General features: G+C 33.6%; 1 protein-coding gene across 7 annotated transcripts in view; it reads left to right on the top strand.

Annotated features, from left to right (window-relative positions):
- ndrg4 (NDRG family member 4) overlaps positions 1-19,996 on the top strand; it is a 59,344-nt gene that overhangs the window by 26,574 nt on the left and 12,774 nt on the right. For 5 of the 7 annotated variants that reach the window (XM_056451378.1, XM_056451380.1, XM_056451382.1 and 2 more), the window contains 8 exons: positions 4,985-5,090; positions 10,400-10,520; positions 12,670-12,732; positions 12,847-12,907; positions 13,178-13,321; positions 14,160-14,263; positions 14,375-14,431; positions 14,514-14,565. In XM_056451378.1, coding sequence (XP_056307353.1) covers positions 4,985-5,090; positions 10,400-10,520; positions 12,670-12,732; positions 12,847-12,907; positions 13,178-13,321; positions 14,160-14,263; positions 14,375-14,431; positions 14,514-14,565 — 708 coding nt within the window. Of the gene's footprint in view, positions 1-785; positions 954-4,984; positions 5,091-10,399; positions 10,521-12,669; positions 12,733-12,846; positions 12,908-13,177; positions 13,322-14,159; positions 14,264-14,374; positions 14,432-14,513; positions 14,566-19,996 lie in introns of those variants that run through there. The other 2 variants (XM_056451383.1, XM_056451384.1) reach the window with 1 other exon arrangement.

Below are 19,996 nucleotides of genomic sequence, written 5' to 3' on the forward strand. Positions count from 1 at the left end.
CAAAAAAGTGATAATGAGCTCTAAATAAAAACATGTTCATGTGCATGTTATGTGACGAGTATGGCGAGTCCTATTCTGACAACAACAGTGCAACAGCATTTACACCTGTGCATAACACTTGCAATAGAGAAGGGCAGACAGAGCTTGTGCATTTAAGTGAGACTGCAAAAGCGAAGTCAGCAACAGAAGGATTAATCTTCCACATCCACAAAGAAAAACTCGTGCACTTAAAAGCCAGTCGAGTCAGCGCACCCAGTTGTAATAGATAAAACTATGCGGATTTCAAATTCAGAGGCTGTATAATATAGGAGATAGCTCATGTAAATACATCCATGCCTCAAAAGTGGGCCACACGCCTCGAGTGCTATATCACGTGCTCCTGTTGAAGCGCACGTACACAAACACTGTCACAAAGCAAGCCACATTGACAGTAATGCTTGAGGCTTTTTATGAAATCAGAGCTCCTGTCTAGTTTGGTGTGTGTATTGTGTATTTTTAACACAAATGATGAGTTGCTATATGGAAAAGGATTTCATTTTTGAATTAAACACTCTATTGATGTATTAAATTGCATAAAGAAGTCATATTAAAGGCTTTTATGTGCATGTGGAAGATGAAAATAGCAAATATGGGACAAATCCAGATGGAAAACAACAGATTTAGATTGACACAAAGCCCAGCCACTCACATGCAGGCGTTTTGTTCAGTCAGCCAATTAGAATGCAGGGGTGGGGTGTGAAACGCGTTGGGGGAGGGGACAAGTAGCACCGCAAAACTGCCCTGACAGGGCGAGGAGAGACAAAGAGACGCCGTAGCAACCGCAGCATCTCTTTGCTTTCCTGCATCCGATTGCAATTGTCCAGAGAGGACCTTGTCTTCTTCTTTTCTTCCTTACACTTCTTTAAGCAAGCGTACACAATCTCTAAGCCACCATGCCGGAGTGCTGGGATGGGGTGAGTGGGATGTCTATGATTTTAGGATGTAAATAGAGTATTTTCATTTATTTATTTGTTAGCAATACATAATACACGTGCTATCATGTCATTCTTTATTGTTTAGCCAGTCAAATAAATGAATATTTAATTGATTTGCCTTACGCATGCTTGATATAAATAGCTTGACCTACTGAACTGGTGTTGTACAATTCCGTCATTACATGTTTATGCATGTTTATATGTGTCTGATGGCTAATTATTGTCATTTATTTAAATTTAGATAAATCCTGAAGGTTATTTATCAATTATATTAAAAAAATATATTAATATAAAATAAAATATTATTTATTTATTGTTTACTGTAATAAAAATCTAAATGTGTACATTTGTATAATAAATGTATAATAAAAATTCTACTATAATAATTTAATATAATATAATATAATATAATATAATATAATATAATATAATATAATATAATATAATATAATATAATATAATATAAATCAAATAAAAAATAAAAAGCTCCATCTGCTGGAAGTGTGATGCTGATATTGTGTGTTGTGCAGAAATGTCCAGTCATGTATGAGGTGGCCATTTGCTCTGACACACTAACACACTGCCACGTGTGGGACGTGCGCACTGATATACCTCTGCAGTGACCTAGAGTGTGTGTATTCAGAAATGTGTGTTTGTGCATTGTGAAACTGACACCAAATCTGCGATCTAATCATAAAAATCCTCATTCAAGGACGATTGTGTGACCTTGCAGAAAACGAGCAGCTAAAAAAGAGCATTTCTTGAACTCACGACGCATCATTTTATTATTGTTTTTGTGCATAATATTGTCATATCTAGGTCAGATTTTCTGTTTATCTCATCAGTGTTTGTTCCATATTGTCTGTCTAGAAAACATGCTCGACATGTTGCGAAACACAGTGACAGCTGCTATGAGATTTAATTTTGACCCGAACACAGAGTTACTCAAACATCTGTCCTAAACTCACACAAATACACTTGCATCCGGTCTGACCTTCCACTATTTTTTTCATTTTTCCACTAACATCAAAAACACACACTGACAGGGGCTTAAAGCCCACAGGAGATTTATTTTCTCGTCTCTCGGTGGATCTGCATTAAGCTCCGAGCTGCCTGCGAGGTGTCTGCGTGGATTTGTGCATAACACTGGAAAGCTAGAGATTCTGAAATAATCCTTATGGGACAAGAAAAAAAAACACACACACATCTATCGCTTCTCCACTCGGAGTAAAGTCTGACGCTGAATGTGGGTCAGTTCGGATTAAAATGCCTTTGGAAATGGCAATTAGAAGTGTGTTACATGACTATGCGCAGGGATCGGAGACACTTAATGAGATATTAATTAGTCGTGTTTTTTTTTTTACTCTCTATTAAATTCCTTTTTTATTGCCCATTAAAAATTTGGCAGCCATTTAGTAACTACAGAATAAGTCAATGTTTTAGTTTATATCAAAACATACAGGCAGACATTAGGTTTATTGGCAGACTGCCCCATTTTATTTAGTTTGTGTCAAGATACAACTGTTAAGCTGAATTTGTTGCATCTAAACAATCTAAAACTTGATTTTTAAGTTAGACCAACACACAATATTTTACTGAATATAGGTTGCCTGTTGGTATTGGAACATGATTGGACCAAATTTAGATTTTACAGTATGTGTTTGGATACAAAATAAATGCCGAATTATTAGATTTCACCACATTTCAGCCTGTAGGAACTGGTAAATTGGGTCAGTCTCATCCCAATGTCAACATGTAGCTCAATATGCCAGATTTTGCCATAATATTGGCCACTTGATGACACTGGGATGATAGTCCAGTTCATAAGTTTTATCTTCAAAATTTCCAACAACAACAACAAAAAAAACAACATTTTGAACCCATTTTCAGTCAGTATGTTGTATCTAAATTAGGGTCGTATTTAAGCTACAACTGGAAAATTGGGCCAGTCTTGTCCTAATGTCAATAAGTAGCTCAAAATGCGAGATGTTGCTTAATATTGGCCACTGGCATGAGATGGAAAATTGGGCCAGTCTTGTTCTAATGTCAATAAGTAGCTCAAAATGCGAGATGTTGCTTAATATTGGCCACTGAGATGATATTGGTCCAGTTCATAAGTTTTACCTTCAAAATTTCCAACAACAAAAAAAAAAAAACATTTTAAACTCATTTTCAGTCAGTATGTTGTGTCTAAACTAGGGTTGTGTTTAAGCTACAACTGGAAAATTGGGTCAGTTTTGTCCCAATGTCAGGAAATACCAAATACATCTAATATTACCCACTTTATGAGATTGGCCCTGTTTACCAGGTTTTTAGGTATTTGTAGATGCCCAACAATTCAAGATATATATTTAAGGGCTGAAATACTAGATAAATTAAAGGATTTATCATAAATTATATTGTTTTTGTAATCAAGCTCTGAATAATTCTTATCAAGATTCATATTAATCGGCCTACATATCAGAGATTGGCTCCTAGATATAAAGAATTATCATTTATTGGTGTCATTGTATCTTTAATTTAGATTTTAAATGCTGAAATACTAGATACTGTGTGCATCAAATTTCAGCCTATAAACCATCAAAATGGGTACTGCAATTTGAGTCAATTTTATAATTTTGTCAAAAAGTATAATAGATTTGACCTAATATTTGCACCTTTGTTACACTATCATGTGATTGGCCTAATTTACCTGTTGTATCTTGTGTTTACATTGGCAGCCATATTGGTATTGGCGATAAAAGATTATTTTATATAGCTGTTGTAATAAAGCCAATTGATTAATACATTTTTTTCTTGTTATGAAGGTTTTTCATTCATCTCCCTATATATCAGTTACTGGCTTTCAAATTGAAAAACATTATTGGTAATTGCTATAGGCCAAAATTTCCATATTATTTGGTTTGGTCAATCAATTATCGATTGTTTCCAAAACATAATGGCTGGAATTTCTGACATTTATTTCAAAATTTTTTGCCTGTATGCTGAATCTCAAAACAAAAGTAAAAACTGGTCAGTTTGGCCAATCTCTTCCCATCAGTTTTACCTAATATTAGGCTACTAATTGATACCAGTATAAGATTGGCTCAAGTTTACCTGTTTTAGCTTGTGTGTAGATACACAATGAATCAGAAAGAAAAAAAGAAGAGGCATACTTTACAGTACTATGATATAATTAGACCAGATTTTAACCTGTGTGTTGGATCTAAACAAGATAAAACACGCTAAAACCAAGATAAACCATGGTAAATAATAATAAAAATTCATTATATAAGACATTTGTGTGGTATAAAGTATAAAGCATCCCAAAAGAACTATTTCAGGTCAGTGGTTATCAGTATAAGAGGTAACACATTACAAGTAACCTGAGTTATGTTATCTGATTATTTTTTCAAGTAACTAGTGAAGTAATTTTTTATTTTTACCAAAAAATATGGGAGTTACTTTTTCAGAAAAGTAGAGGAAATCTTGAGTTCTTACAGGAGTCTGGAGTTTGTTGTGTTGGATGAGTAAACATGATACAGTAGTTTTAGATTAAATTTAAATATGTACAGTATTTACTCATCAAATTGCTTTGGTTTAAAAGTGCTTTATATTTTTTCCAAAAAATATGTTCTTTTATATTACCTTCAAAAAATGTTTCTTTAATGCTTGTTCAAACTGCTTATTTAAAATGAGCTCAACACAATTCTCACGTTTTTTTGGGGGGCAATTTAATTGTTTGTTGATTCAACATAAAACTATTAAGTTAACCTAATCGATAGGTGTTGGGATAACATAAAGGAATTGTGTAGAACCCAGCAAACAAGCAAGCTAGCCCAGATAAAAAAAGCAATGGGAAAGTAACTTAATGCATTACTTTCCTTAAAAAGTAACTAAGTACCGAATTTAGTTACTTTTAAAAAAACGTAATTCAAAGTTACTGTTAAAAGTAACTTTCCACAAACAAACAAGATCCGGCCCGACTGTTTCTCAGGCTCTTTGCTGAAATAGTTGTTTTTGTGTTGCAGGAACATGACATTGAAACCCCTTATGGGATGCTGCACGTGGTTATCCGTGGCGCTCCCAAGGGCAACAAGCCAGCTATTCTGACCTACCATGATGTTGGGCTGAACCGTAAGTAAACAATTTTTTCTTTTTTTTTCTTCTTTGAGTGTGTGTGTGTGACAGAGTAAAGTACACCCACTTCTCTCTGCAATACCCAAAGCAGCACGCACTGCACGATTTCAGTCTTGTTGCACCATCTGTCTCCAAGCATTGACCTGGAGTTAATTTCCCCATCTCCACATTCAACAAGTGAGCGTTTGCATATGGGCACGTTGAAAGAGCAGCCTCCCTTTGGAAGTGATGTGTGTGTGGGCTTGTGATCAGAGCTGTAATTGAATGCCAGCTGACTGCGGTTCATCAGTTCTGTTAACAGATTACATGCAGTGTGAGACGAGGATGATCTCAGGTGGCAGGTGATCTCAGCGCTGCATATGCCATGGTGTGAAATTTATAAGAAGAAATGCAAACTGTAAAATGTAGTTCAAAACTTAGATTACTTGGCTGTGCCTATATAATTTTATACGATATACCTATAGTTTTGTATGTTTCTTTTATACATATATACATTGTTATTGTTAGGATATTGGAATTCAACACCTATCGGTACTATAATTTATAAACACTGGAGCGTTTTAAACCCCGAAGATCAGCTGGTCTGTTTATAAGCTGACACATGAGCGATCTGCTGATGACCTTCACGGCTTTAAAACGCTCCAGTGTCCCTGTATCTGTATTTAGACTCCGTAAACATCGGTGAATTCTGTGAACTGATGACCTTCACGGCCAATCACAGTAATTTCTGTTGAGCATGTGAACACAATGGCAAATCAGTGCTGTTTAAGAATGCACTCAACAGCACTCAAATGTAGCGGGAAATGGACGTTTAAAAAATTTCACTACCGATTGCTATCGATATCCAGTTACATGACAACACTAATACACATTTTATAAACATAAATTTCACATATAAACTGCACATTCATATATTATGCATATATTTAGATATATTCAAATAGCATTTGTTTTTTTCATGCTCTTAAATATTATTTTATATTAATAAACTCTTGATTCTGATTGGCCGGTAGGTGTGCAATAAAATCGTTTAATGCACAGGTAGTTCTGGTCAAACATTAGTGGTAACCATAGTAACTAAGTGATAGTTGCTGATGACTTCATTCCTCTGAGTAATCTTGAGGACATTATTTGCTTCACAAAGAAACTGATAGAGATAAAACAACTCACAAATATACTTTTTTTTGAAGAGGTAGCTAACGCATGTTACTATGAGTTATTTTTTTATGCACACATGCTTGCGTTTCTTCTCTGTTTGCCTGTTACTGATTCAAAGTGGGAACTAGGAGGTCTAACTGATGAAAAGTTAGTCAAACATTGCTCTGTAAAGAACAAAACTATTTTTAATTTGTTTATAACTCGCAAATATGGAATAAGCTGGATAATAACCAAAATATATTTTCTATATTCACTGAAATGAGAGATTCAGTTGAGATTGATTAAAATATTATTTTTCAAAATATGGTGTACTCCTTTATGCTGTGCACTCTGTATATCTATGAATATAAATTCATGCTTGATTTGAACTATTTAACATTAAATATACAATATTTTTACACACACACACACAAATATATATATATATATATATATATATATATATATATATATATATATATATATATATATATATATATATATATATATATATATACACAGTATATTAGATAGATAGATAGATAGATAGATATGTATATGTGAGCAATATCACACTCGTAGCAGTGCGATATGGCTGTATATCGGCACTGGTGGGATGTGAGCATTGCCCGAGTGCCTTAGTGTCCCACCAGTGACGATATACAGCCATATCGCACTGCTACTCGTTTGATATTGCATTTATACAACAGTTTGACGGCATCATCGTGTATATAAAAAAGAAAATCAAACACGGACAGTCTCAAAAATCCTTTTGTGCGAGGAACTACTTTCTTCTGCCATTCATTCACATCTGCAGCTGACGTCAGAACAGCAGAAACCGTCACTTTAAAAGTACGTCACTTTAGAGCTAATATTTGAATGATTCTCTAGCGCAGGGGTCACTAACCCTTTTCCTGGAGATCTACCTTTCTGCAGATTTCAGTTGCAACCCATATCAAACACACCTGCCTGTAATTATCAAGTGCTGTTCAGGTCCTAATTAATAGGTTCAGGTGTGTTTGATCAGGGTTGGAGCTAAACTTTGCAGGAAGGTCGATCTCCAGGAACAGGGTTGAGCACTGCTCTAGCGTAATGTCTAAAGTGATGACAAAACAGGTGATTTTGCTCACATTTTAAGATTATAAGGCTGAATAGCATGAAATGCCACCAGTCTACAGAGATTTCTCAGTATTTCTCTGTTACAATCGAGATATCACAATAACCAACCCTGAAAAAGCCAAAGCAAAGCAAACACTATCGATTACAATAATGATTTGATCAGCTGTGGTTTGGAATACGAAAAGAAAACGCTGAGTTTTTCTCCCCTAAGGACATATTATGCGAGAATTTATGGTTATAAATTCTCTAAAAAAGCCTCAAAAGTACATTATGTTGTCCAACAGCTGCAATATTTGTCAAACTGTAGTGAGTCTATTGATCTGCTGTCTATGTGGGTGGTGTAATACACAAGAGTAAAAAGGTTATAAGAGTGCTGTTATTGCAGAATAACGCATCACTATCAGCCAATCAGATTCGAGAACAAGACAAAGCTGTTGTAGAAACATATACATTCACAAACCGTGTAGCTGTTTATCAATAAATTATGTACAACCTAAAGAGAATGAATGTGTAATTAAGTTCGACCTGCATGTGAATGAATCTACGGCACGATAAGAAACATCAGCTCTATTTCTGGGTCAGCAGAACAAAGGCGAACGGCTGTTGACCTTGATATTGAATCTCCTCATACTGTCAGTGTGCTGGAATTAAATGACTCGTAACCTTGACCAGAAGCTGCTCTCCTCACTCCTGTCATCCTCCTCTCTTTTTTTTCTTTCCATTTAATCTGTCCATTCCTCATTAGTCTTGAAGCGCAGGGTTGTCTGCAGCTTCTTATTCATATACAGTGTGAAAGAGCGAGAGAGAGAGACATATGTAGGTCAGAAAAACATAGGCATCATGCAGTGTTGGGGAGGGTCAGCACTGCGGCACAGAAGAACTCTGACTCGCTGCTGCGGTGGATACATGTATTAGTATGCATGACCATCCTTGCTCACAAAACATGACTCAGAGAGAGGGGAGAGAGAGTGACATAGACGACCCAAAGGAGACATTGGCCTATATTAAAAAAAACGCAAAGTGAGCAATAGAGCTGTTAGGGCATGAAAAATGTGGGTCATTCACTACAGCGAAGAAACTAAAATGTGATTCATGCAACGATGCTGCAATGATTGCTGGGCTCCAAAAAAATCCAAATGAATTCATAATTTCAGTTTAAGGCTTAAAAAAAAGGGGGGGGAGGTGGGGCGGGGGACAAAGAAACAAGGCATAAAAGTTTTATTTTTATTTGTTTTATTTTATTGTTTAATTTAAAAAAATGGGAAATATAAGTTTAAGACTATTCGTTTCATCCCAGTCAAGCTCAAATGTTTTTAAATGGAACCTGTTTATTATTCTGTTAAAGAAACACTCAAAAAAAAAAGAAAATGACTTACTCCGTTTGTAATTACAAACACACTAGTATGTTTATTCATGATTATTATTTTATTTATTTGTACTTTTGCGTGTGTGTATGTGTATATATATATGTGTATATATATATATGTGTATGTATATATATATATATATATGTATGTGTGTGTGTGTGTGTGTGTGTGTGTATATATATATATATATATATATATATATATATATATATATATATATATATATATATATATATATATATATATATATATATATATACACACACATACAGTTACAGTAGGTCCATAAATACTTGGACATTGACACAATTCTACAATTTTAGGCTCTGGACACCAACACAATCGATTTGAAATTAATCAAACAAGATGTGCTTTAACTACAGACTGTCAGCTTTAATTTGAGGCCATTTACATCCAAATCAGGCAAATGCTGTAAGAATTGCAACAGTTTGCATATGTTCCTCCCACTTGTTATGGGTCCAAAAGTAATTGGACAGAATAATAATCAAAAATTAAACTTTCACTTTTTAATACTTGGTTGCAAATCCTTTGCAGTCAGTTACAGCCTGAAGTCTAAAATGCATAGACATCACCAGACACTGGATTTCATTCCTGATGGTGCTCTGCCTCAACTGTCTTCAGTTCCTGCATGTTCTTGTGGCATTTTCCCTTCAGTTTCGTTATCAGCAAGTGAAATGCAAGATTCAGGTCAGGAGATTGACTTGGCCATTGCATAACATTCCACTTCTTTCCCTTTAAAAGCTTTTTGGTTGCTTTCCCCTTAACAAGTGGGAGGCACATATGAAAACTGTTGTAATTCCTACAGCGTTCACCTGATTTGGATGTAAATGACCTCAAAATTAAAGCTGACAGTCTGCAGTTAAAGCACATCTTGTTTGTTTCATTTCAAATCGATTGTGTTGGTGTGTAGAGCCAAAAATGTTAGAATTGTGTGTCGATGTCCAAATATTTATGGCCCTATTTATGGCCTTAACTGTGTATGTATTTGTTTAAGTATATGTATATGTGTGTGTATATATATGACCCGAAACTGACAATTCGGTCATTATTTTGTTTTTATTTATTTATTTATTTAATAATTCATAACGCTCAAGTTATCTAGGAGTCTTCCAAAATTCCTACTTTCATTCTTCACGGAATAGGTAACAGCATATGGGTTTGAGTCTCTATAAGGATGAGTCAGTGTTTTGGCCAATCAATTGCTTTTTAAACAGTTTGAAGACCCGCCAAAGCAGCATTTGATGTTGATTATGGAATGCTGTAAAATGAGGTATTAGTGCTGCTTGAGCAGTCAGCCAGAACACCGAGGTTGTTTTGTTTCTTCATTTCGTGATGTAAAGTAGGCCAGTGATTCTGGCAGGAGAGGAAACGGAACTGTCCTAAATTTGAAGTATTCTTTTATAATCATGTTATATAATGGAAGATGTTACGAAAGAGGATCCAGTGGATTCTGGGATAATAATGTATTATATATGATTGTTGGAAATGTAAATATAGAATAAATAATTAAATATGGCATAAAAACAGTATAGGAAAATTATTTTGTAGCCTACAGTGTATATTTTAATGCCACATTATCTGTACTAACTGATATCATCATTTTACCAAGCCTAAAGAACAGTATGATCTGCAGTTTCTCGCTCTCTGTTTGTTCCTGAGCAGACAAGCTGTGCTTCAACAGCTTTTTCCAGAATGAAGACATGCTGGAGATCACTAAGCACTTTGTGGTGTGCCATGTAGATGCCCCAGGCCAGCACATCGGAGCGCCCCAGATGCCACAAGGGTATGATGAATGCACATATTGACATACACATATGTTACATAAACAAAAGAATCCATCACATTATATTTTAATGGTTTTCACTACAAATATAAAAACATTACAAGCTATCTAGTTTTAAACATTAAAAGTAGTAGATTTTTTAAGGTTTTTGTATATTTTTTGATATATATTACAATTAGATTTAGGGATTTTAGCATACCGCCAATAAAAGGCAACAAAGTACAGATAGAGACATACAGGACCAATGCTATTTCCATTAAAACCAATGCAGTTGCCATTATAAAAATTCTACAATGTCTTCTATTGTTTTTATTTTTAACAGGGACTTTACACAATTTACGTGTAAGAATATTTATAGCACGAAATGAATTTGCTAACTATTTCTCAGCTATTTTGCATATAAATTATGTACAAGTAAGTACAATCCCTTATGAAAGAGAAAATTATCTGTGGTACTATAAATATCATTAAAACAATAATTATTGTGTTTAAACAACAGTATTTCTGAGATTTTCATTATTCTCTTAAATGGTTCTAAGCTTAGTTTTAAACAACAGATGGCGCTCTAGGCCAATTTTTAACAGCAGATAGCGCTCTGGACTAGTTTTTAAAAGCAGATGGGACTCTAGTTTTTAACAGCAAATGGTGCCGTATGATGGTTTTTAACTGCAGATGGCCCTATATAGTCTAGTTTTTAACAGCAGATGCCGCTGTAGGATGGTTTTTAACAGCAGATGGCGCTCTACACCAGTTTTTAACAGCAGATGTCGCTCAGGCCAGTGTTTTTTAACAGCAGATGGTGTGCTAGAATAGTTTTTAACAGTAGATTTTGGTCTAGGCCAGTTTTTAACTGTAGATGGTGCTCTAGGGTTGTTTTTAACATTAGATGGCACTCTAAGCTAATTTTTAACAGCAGATGGCGCTCTAGTCTAGTTTTGACCAGCAGATGGCGCTCTGGTCTAGTTTTTAACAGCAGATGGCGCTCTGGTCTAGTTTTTTTTACAGCAGATGGGGCTCTAGTCTAGTTTTTAACAGCAGATGGGGCTCTAGTCTAGTTTTTAACCGCAGATGGCGCTCTAGTCTAGTTTTTAATAACAGATGGCGCTCCAGTCTACTTTTTTAACAGCAGATGGGGCTCTAGTCTAGTTTTTAACAGCAGATGGCGCTCTGGTCTAGTTTTTAATAACAGATGGCGCTCCAGTCTAGTTTTTTAACAGCAGATGGCGCTCTAGTCTAGTTTTGACAGCAGATGGCGCTCTAGTCTAGTTTTTAACAGCAGATGACGCTCTAGTCTAGTTTTTAACAGTCGATGGTGCTCTAGTCTAGTTTTTAACAGCAGATGGCACTCTAGTCTAGTTTTTAACAGCAGATGGCACTCTAGTCTAGTTTTTAACAGCAGATGGCGCTCTAGTCTAGTTTTTAACAGCAGATGGGGCTCTAGTCTAGTTTTTAACAGCAGATGGCGCTCTGGTCTAGTCTTTAACAGCAGATGGGGCTCTAGTCTAGTTTTTAACAGCTGGTGGCGCTCTAGTCTAGTTTTTCACAGCAGATGGCGCTCTAGTCTTGTTTTTAACAGCAGATGGCACTCTAGCCTTGTTTTTAACAGCAGATCGTGCTCTAGTCTAGTTTTCTTTCTTGCCATGAAATGAATGTAAACACAGCTCACTGTGAACCCTCTTGTAATTCGCTTAAACCTTTCCTAACTTTATTAATGATTTTTTTAGGTTCAAGTGGTATTTGTAAGGAATTGCAATGCAAGCAGAGGATAGCAGTTTGTAAACCATACAGCACCATTTGCTGTTAAAAACTAAGCTCAGAATCGATTTCTCGAACAATTTTACACAGCTCTACTATCTACACAAATTTACAATAGATTGAATATGCCATGAAATATAGATTTGAGTTATAATCTTCCCTCGTAATGATAAATAATGTTACAATTTCCACGAAGGAGAGACAATCCATTACAAAATAGCAAAACCATGGTTAATTTGTGGTTACCATGGTTTTCCTACAAAAGCCATGTTTTGTTTGTAGTGAAACTATGCTTAATTTGATCACTGAATGCTGCAGTTGACCAGTTAGAAGCCATGAAACATCTCAAGATATCAATTACTGTTTAATTGTTTTATCATGTTGCTATTGCTAGATATCAGTATCCCACCATGGATCAGCTAGCTGGGATGCTTCCTAGTGTGGTGCAACACTTTGGGTAAGTGTTGTTGGATTGTATTCGAAACATTTAGCTACAATGCTAAACCCATTCCTAAAATTTTCTATAATTCAGTTAGTCAAGCTCTCTCTCTTTTTTTTTTTTTTTTTTTAGCTTCAAGAGCATTGTGGGAATTGGAGTTGGGGCTGGAGCCTACATCCTGGCCAAATTTGCGGTTAGTACATCTCAGACTTTTACTTTAAATATATATATATATATATATATATATATATATATATATATATATATATATATATATATATATATATATATATATATATATATATATATATACATACATATACACACACGCACACGCACACACACACACACACACATATATATATATATATATATATATATATATATATATATATATATATATATATATATATATATATATATATTATTCACATTTAATGCAATTCTGCAAATCTACTCGCAGCTGATTTTCCCTGATCTTGTGGAGGGTCTGGTTCTGCTCAACATTGATCCCAATGGAAAAGGATGGATCGACTGGGCTGCCACTAAATTGTCAGGACTCACCAGTACTTTACCAGACACTGTTCTGGCCCATCTTTTCAGCCAGGTACAATACTAGCCTACATTTCTTTTTTTAATAAAGTAAGCTTAAAGCTGATTGGGAAGAAAAGTAAAAGATGTTTGATATATCTACAGAAGGCACCCATGAAAAATGTCATTCAGTTTAACAATAGTTTACATAACAAAAAATCTAGGTATTCATATTTAAAATTAAAAGACTCAAGGAACTCAAAAAAATTAAAATGTATTCATCATTTACTCTCCCTCAAATGGTTCGAAACCTGTTTGACTTTCTTTTTTCTGTTGAACACAAAAGAAGATATTTTAAAACATGATTTGAAACCGGTAACCATTGACATTCATAGTAGGAAAAACAAATACTAAGGAAGTCAATGGCTAATGGTTTCCAACATTTTTCAAAACATCCTTTGTGATCAGCAGTAGAAGGAACTCAAATAGGGTTGTAACAAGTAAAGGGTGAGTAAATGATGACAGAATTTTTGGTCCCACTTTACATTAAGTGTCTTAACTACTATGCACTTACATCAAAATATAGACAAAATAAGTACAATGTACTTAATGTGTTCATAAAGTATTGCAGAACGTTTCTTGTGCTATGTGATATGGGTAAGTTTAAGGACAGGTTTGGGTAGGTTAAGGTGTCATTATAAATGTAATTACAGAAATGCAGGTATTTAATCTAACATAAGTACTATGTAAAAACATGTATTTACACAAGTACATTGTAACGAATTATTATTTCAGTGTAAGTGGGACCAAATGTTTTGGGTGAACTATCCCTTTAAATTCAAGTAGAATTCTCAATTGACCTAAATAAAAATGACTAAATGACCTAAAGTAATGTAATTGTTTTTGAATGACAGGAGGAGCTTATGAGCAACACAGAAGTTGTGCAGAACTACCGCCAGCAGATCAACAACAACATCAACCAGTTCAACCTGCAGCTCTTCTGGAACATGTACAACAGGTAAACATCCACCGCCTCATTAATATGCATGAAATGATACATAATACATGCATATACTAAGTGTTTATTTTATAAGACTTCATTAAAAAAAAAACTTTATTTCTCCCTCAGTCGCAGGGATTTGGAAATGAACCGCAGTGGCTCTGTGATAAATGCTAAGACTCTGAGGTGAGGAACTCAGTTAATTAGACTTTAACTAACTGTACCCCTTTGTTCAGGCTGTTTGAAGTTTGAACTGTTTTTCTTGCAGATGCCCAGTCATGCTGGTGGTTGGGGACAATGCTCCGGCTGAGGAGGGGGTGGTGAGTTCTGTTCATCTTCCTTCAGAAGAAAAGACAAAGTTTAAACATTATCTACAGTAATAGTTATCAGCATACACTTAAAAATGATTATGTTTAAATATGCACATTAGAGATTATTAATTCATTGTTCTATATTACTTTCAAATGTAAACGCTCAAAGAAGTCTGGTTTAAAATTTGTCTTTAATTTTGTTGGTAACTTTACAGTAAGGCTGTATTAGTTAATGTTAGTTAATGCATTGACTAGCATGAACAATACATTTCTATCTCATTTGTTCATCTTTGTTAATGAAAGTACAGTTCATTTTAATTAACTAATGTTAACAAGCATGAATTTGGTAAATGTAAACTATGATTAATAAATGCTGTACATTTATTGATAATAATTAGTTAGCTTTGAAAAATATTAGGGATGCACCGATATGGATTTTTTGGCCGATGTCAATAATCGATAACTCGATAAGATTTGGAGGCCGATAGCTGATATACTATAGCTGATCATTAGAAATATTTCAAAATGTTATATTTTCATACAGTAAACAGCTGATTTCATTTTAAAAACTTCATTAAAGTTTGAACTGATTTTATGAACTGAATAGTTTAGATTAGATTAGATTAGATTCAACTTTATTGTCATTACACATGTACAAGTACAAGGCAACGAAATGCAGTAAAAACAACTCTCCCCGTCGGAGAATCGAACCCCGGTCTTCCACATGACAGGCGGAGATACTGTCCACTATACTAACGAGGACTAACTATACTAACTTTGAGTCTACTCAAAGCAAATTTTAAAATTGCAAGGTGATAATATAGACTTATATTCACCATTTCACATAAATCAGCATGCCAAAAATAAATTATTTCCTTTTCTTCGCATAGCAAATTAACATGGAACTTGACTGTTGCATAAAAATAATAGGTTTAAATAACAAAACGGGATTTTTTTTTTTACAAACAAGTGAAATATATATATTTTTTAATAAAATGAAAGTGAAAGAGCTAAGAACTGAAACCAGCTCAAATGTTCTTGAATAAAACGTGTTTCAGTAATGTACATATGTAGAAATATGTAGTGTTCGAAAAAGCATTTTGAGAGGTATTTTGACAGTTCAGAGCCACTGTACAAGTGAAAAGCAAAATATAGATAGTATTACTTTAGAAAATGCTGAAAAAATTTGTCCCATTTGGCCTTTTTAGACTCTTTTGAACACATGTAGGTGCTGCTTGTCAATCAGACAATGCTTCTATGTTCGTTCTTGCTGTCAATTGCGGGAAAAATGATCGATGAAAGGTTTATGATAAAGCGCTGTGAGTTTGAAACTTTAACTGCAGGCGCTGTGTGATGCGCGCGCACGTGAAGCGGAGTCATATTTGTCCTTGAAAGTCAGATTTTGATTCAACACCTGAGCATTGAGCACAGATGACTTTATGACAAACACAGTGTATAATGTAAAGACAGAATGTGGAGGAAGATTGAGAACCCCTATGCTGGATTCAGTGAGTGGTGCTCATCTCCCCTGCTGCTGTGACGGCTCTGACGGCTCATTGACGTTATGTGTGTGCGTGGTAATAGACATCACGTGCCCTCATTATAATCATTATAAATATGCCGATCAAACTGAATACAATCTTACATCAACAACACATGGCAAGCAATGCGTTGATAATAACAAATAATCATACTAGGTTACAAACAACCTAAAGAGTTGTTTAGCACATTTGCATGGCTGCTATTATGCTTACACAAGTAATATTTTTCCTGAGGTGATTTAAACCAAAATGCACAACGACACTTTATTAAACATATCTGCAATGATAATGAATATGAATGCTTACTGAGATATTAACGCACAACAATACCACACAAATGAAGGATGGACTTTGAAGGAATAAACAATGTGAGTAAAGCTCCAATTTTAGTGCCCTGGACAAGTCTGAACAAGTTCCACCCACGCATGCGCGAGGCAGGCAGTTCTGTACAACTACGTAATCTATCGGCTTAAAGATATCAGCCTAATTTTGACATCGGACCAATAACCATAACATTAAAAATAGCATTTATCGGCTGATAACGGTATGGCCGCGTGATATATTGTGCATCTCCGGTAAATATATTAACTAACATTTACTTATGAAACGTTATTGTAAAGTGACCGTTTTTTAAGACACTATTTATCACTCCATAATTCACTAAATACTCCAAACAGCAAGGAAATCAATTAATTTGATATTTTTGTAGAATAAAATGTAGAGTATAATCATGAATGTACCTTAAAATCACAGATATGAATAAAACAGTATAGTTTGGTGTATTTTTGTGACTCTAAGGTGGAGATTTATGTTTAAGAGCAAGAAAGAAAGAAACATAAACCAAAAAAGTGTCTTTAAAATTGCAAAAATAAATTTTTATCATATTTTTAGAGCAGCTGACTGTAGTATTGGTAACTTAGCAACCAACAGTAAACAAGGCAAACATAATGGAGACAGCTAATTGGTCATATGGGTGTAATTTTCTCTACCTTTTAGAGTTTATTTGTTGTGTTTCCACATTTACCCTTTGGTGCACGAGTGGCTGATTTTGCCATTTCCATCACTCGTTCTTCTGCGATACTTTAGAATGTCCATTAAAATGGAGTGATAGAAACCCAGCTAATGATAAATTGCGATTAAAAAAAATACAATTTACAAAATGTCCAACAAAATTCCATCTCCTTACAAACACACCTGTGTATACTGTCACTCAGAGTGAGCGCAATCTTCTTTTTTTCCGGTGGTCTTGTGGCAGCAGATGGCACCGGCCTAAGGGTTGATCTCCTGGGCTTTGCCAGCTTGTGTGCAGTGGATATTTATAACGCTGCGCTGTGGTTCTTTAATCTAACATATAAAAGTTGGGTCAGTGCCACATCACATCTAATCAGACACACAGGGTGAGAGATGAGGGGGGAAAAAGGAAGGAGAGACAGATAAGAGTGAGAGGTACTGTAGATGAAAGGATGATGAGAGAAGAGACAGATTTGAGAAAAATTTAGGGCAAGAGGAGGATGATGAGAAGGTGGGAGCAGAAGAAACAACAGATGGATGAGTAAGAGATTAGGAGGAAAATAAATAAATAAATAAGGCGCGTCATGTGTGTGTGTGTATGTATGTATGTATATATATGTATGTATAAATGTGTATATATATATATATATATATATATATATATATATATATATATATATATATATATATATATATATATATATATATATGTATATATGTATGTATATATGTATATATGTATATATGTATATATATATGTATATATGTATATATATATATATATATATATATGTATATATGTATATATATATATATATGTATATATATATATGTATATGTATATATATATATATATATTTTTTTTTATATATATATATATATATATATATTTATATATATATATATATTTATATATATATATATATATATATATATATATATATATATATATATATATATATATTTTTTATATATATATATATTTATATATATATTTATATATATATATATATATATATATATATATATATATATATATATATATATATATATATATATATATAAATGTGTATATATATAAATGTGTGTGTGTATATATATATATATATATATATTCACAATGTTCAACATAATTCAGTACACCCCATTTTGAAAATGAATATTTTTTCCATTTCTCAGTGAATATGAGTAAAATATTTTGGTGCATTTGAACAAAACAGATTTATTAAACAGATATATTTATTAAAATAATGTTTTAGTCACTGAACATCTTTAGAAATGGAAATAATAAATTATATTCATGTGAAATATCAGGGAAAAAATTACAAACTACAAAATTTCAACTAAATTTGATACTCTCTTTTCTCTTGATTTTTGTTTAATAGTTTTCCCCAACATATTTATTTGGGTGTAGATCATTAGTTATTTTGTTAGATAAGCTCCAGATTTGGCTTTAGTACTGACTAATCTAATGTATATGCACAAATATAATATTGTAATGCTTCCTATAGAAAATATTAAATGAAATGAGAGATTTGTGAGTGGTGTACTAATATATGTTAAGCACTGTACAAATAGATGTAATGTTTACCCTTAACATTCAAATATAACATTAACATACAGTATAACATTTAGATTAAACTTCAAGTTTAGGATTTATTCTGGAAATAATAACAATATTAATACACTTTATCACAATAATAGTAAAAAAATTATTGGAATAATCATCCATATGTTCAGAAATGTTAAAAACAAATCAATGAATAAAAAAAATGTATTCCATTTCCTTTGAATTTCAATGATATACAACTTGTAAATTAATTTACAGGGAACTGAATCCATCCGCTTGTTAAGTTGTGACGTATGAAATACTGTTTCCGGGTCCCAGCCGCAACTCATATGAATTGAGAAAATATCCGTTTATGACCACTATTATGGTGAACTAAACTATATAAAATCATGTTGTACACAACAGTCTCTGGACTTGCTGCATCATAGATGCCAATATTTTAGCAAATTATGAAAAATTAATTACTTTCAGGATGTCGGATAACAGGGATGGATATATATAAATTGCAATGCTGGTTTTCGAAAGTATTACATCGTTTTGTAGACATTTATTATTACCATTTGTTGAGTCTCCCCATACAGTTTGATAGAGCGATTGGACCCAGAAACCGCTTCACGTGAAGTCACACTTAACAAGCGGATTACCAATGTAAAGTTCTGCAAAATGCTTAAATCTAATAGAGAACATTTGATTCTGTTACTATTTGTTGTTTAACTTATTGGTAAACTTTTTAAAACACTAATAGAGTTGACATTTTCCACCATTTTGAGCTTTAGCTCAAGAAGCTAACTTAAAACCAGACGCCACATGGCATGTCTAAAACAGAATTTTATATATTTTTATTATATTATAGTTTTCAGAGAAATTCACTGAGATATCACAAAAGCAGAGTTGACATTCTACTAACAATCTACTATTATTAGTGTATCTTTAACATTTTGGACAAATTAGTGAGCGAAGAATATCAACACGCAAGAATATGAAGAATAAAACAAACCTTCCAGAGTTTCCTGCCAGACAAAATGACATCATACTTTTTCTATCAGGGCTTTCAAATTTGTTATGCCTTTTTAGAACTGAAGTAGCAGAGCAGACCAGAAATGTTTTATTTTATTTTTTTAATTGCCAAAATAAAATATATTACAAAGGATACTCATCAATCATGCAAATGTTAGTACAGTAAACAGTTAGTAGACACTTAAGAAAGATGAAAATCAGACTTAACTATTTCATAATAATTGAAGCTGACTGAATGTATGATTCCAGAGGAGGAGAAAGTCAAAAATAACTAAAGTAGGACTTTTAATTTGCCTGAATA

The sequence above is a fragment of the Danio aesculapii genome, chromosome 25, assembly GCF_903798145.1.
Source record: "Danio aesculapii chromosome 25, fDanAes4.1, whole genome shotgun sequence".
NCBI lineage: Eukaryota > Metazoa > Chordata > Actinopteri > Cypriniformes > Danionidae > Danio > Danio aesculapii.